The sequence below is a fragment of the Silene latifolia genome, chromosome 1, assembly GCF_048544455.1.
Source record: "Silene latifolia isolate original U9 population chromosome 1, ASM4854445v1, whole genome shotgun sequence".
Lineage (NCBI taxonomy): Eukaryota > Viridiplantae > Streptophyta > Magnoliopsida > Caryophyllales > Caryophyllaceae > Silene > Silene latifolia.
In genome coordinates this window covers 63,710,957-63,712,538 of record NC_133526.1, presented here as the reverse complement: position 1 = coordinate 63,712,538, position 1,582 = coordinate 63,710,957, and the positions used below count along the sequence as shown (strand labels likewise).

Here is a 1,582-nt window from a genome sequence, read left to right as displayed (position 1 = left end):
TTTTCAAAATTGGACAACGAACATGTCACGAGGCAACGAAAACGAGAGACAATTTTCAAAATTGGACAACGAAAAGGCTGTACGGAAATCTCTCTAACATCGTAAATGCATTAAAAAATGTTCCACGTGCATGAAATAACAGTGTGCATGCATGAAATATGTAAGTCATGTGTCCAAGGTCAAATCTTAAAGTAATCTCAAGTGAACTTTTAAAATGTTGCATTTTCATTTAGATTTTGGAATTTTATTATTAACTTCGACGGTTGGAGATGTGGTAGCAAAGAAGGATGTAGTGGTAGGTCAAATCTTAAAGTAATCTCAAGTGAAATAACCATGATGTGCATGAAATAACGTTCTTTGTGCATGAAATACATGTGTATGTGCATGAAATACCGTTGTATGTGAACGAAATAATGGTGACAGGAACACTCACGTTTTACATTCTATAAGTGTTACATTCATTCGTCTTAAGAAAAAAAGTCCAACATCTATCAAATAAAATAAAAAGTCCCTAATTATTCAATAAGGCAAATGTCCAACATCTATCAAATAAAATAAAAATCCCGAATTTTTCAATAAGGCAAATGTCTAACATCTATCAAATAAAATAAAAATCCCGAATTTTTCAATATGGTAAATGTCGAATGCTTTAAATATTCTTTAAAAAAAATTACTCTACTCATTGTCGGTTGTCCTTCGGTCACAATTCCTGCTGTCGTGGTTCGCCATCTCCCCACAAGCCCTGCATTTTCTTAGCGCTTTCTTGTTCACTTCCCCGGCTCGTTCTCTTTGTGAGATCAGCCTTTTTCCCGAGCCTTTGTTTTTGCACTGCCTTGGAGGCAAAACCTTAATCTCATTAGGGATGCTTGTTCCTAAAAGCATCCCAATTTCAGCATTCTTGTCCTTTATCTTTGCAATACCAGTATTGCCACTTTCATCAGGGGCATTTTTTACCCTTTCCTTGAACTCACGCAAAATCCCAAGCAACTCATCACAATGCCCAGGACTCTGTTCAACGAGTGCCACACAAGTAAACAACTCTAACCATAACTGACCAACTTTGTTTTTCTGTACATCCATTGATGTACAATCAGCAAGCAACTGGCCATTAGGGTCGACGATTGGATGGCAGGTTGCTAGTTTGCTCCACCGACTAAGCAGGTAGTCACTTGGAACTTTTTGAATTCCCCGATCTTTAAAGACACACAGAGCATGTCGACAGAGTATTCCATATCTTTCAAACTTCTTGCAAGTGCATACCACTGAAACATCATCCTTCTTAAAACCAACCTTATACATTTTGTTTCTAACTTGATCTATGATATTTGTGTATAGAATTGGATATGTTTTATCTTTTTCTTTATCCCCAACACCACTTGAATATCAAGCTGCTTCGACTTCCTTTTGAAACTCGCCGAAAATTGTTGGAGTGTAGATTTCTGATGCATGCTTTTCTAGGGCTAATGGAGTCAACAACTAGGGGAAGGAGTTTTTTTATTGTGCAACGAGTTTCAAATGAGTCCATCTTTGTGCATCCATCGCACTCTCAAATCTCATCCAAAACTCAACTAGGGTTAAATTA

At 37.1% G+C, this 1,582-nt stretch overlaps 1 protein-coding gene across 1 annotated transcript; it reads right to left on the bottom strand.

Annotated features, from left to right (window-relative positions):
• Nucleotides 1-675: 675 nt before the first annotated feature.
• On the bottom strand, nt 676-1,299 carry LOC141648172 (protein FAR1-RELATED SEQUENCE 2-like). Its single transcript, XM_074456665.1, has one exon. It carries the CDS (start codon nt 1,297-1,299, stop codon nt 676-678), a length of 624 nt encoding a protein of 207 aa, XP_074312766.1.
• Nucleotides 1,300-1,582: the final 283 nt, after the last annotated feature.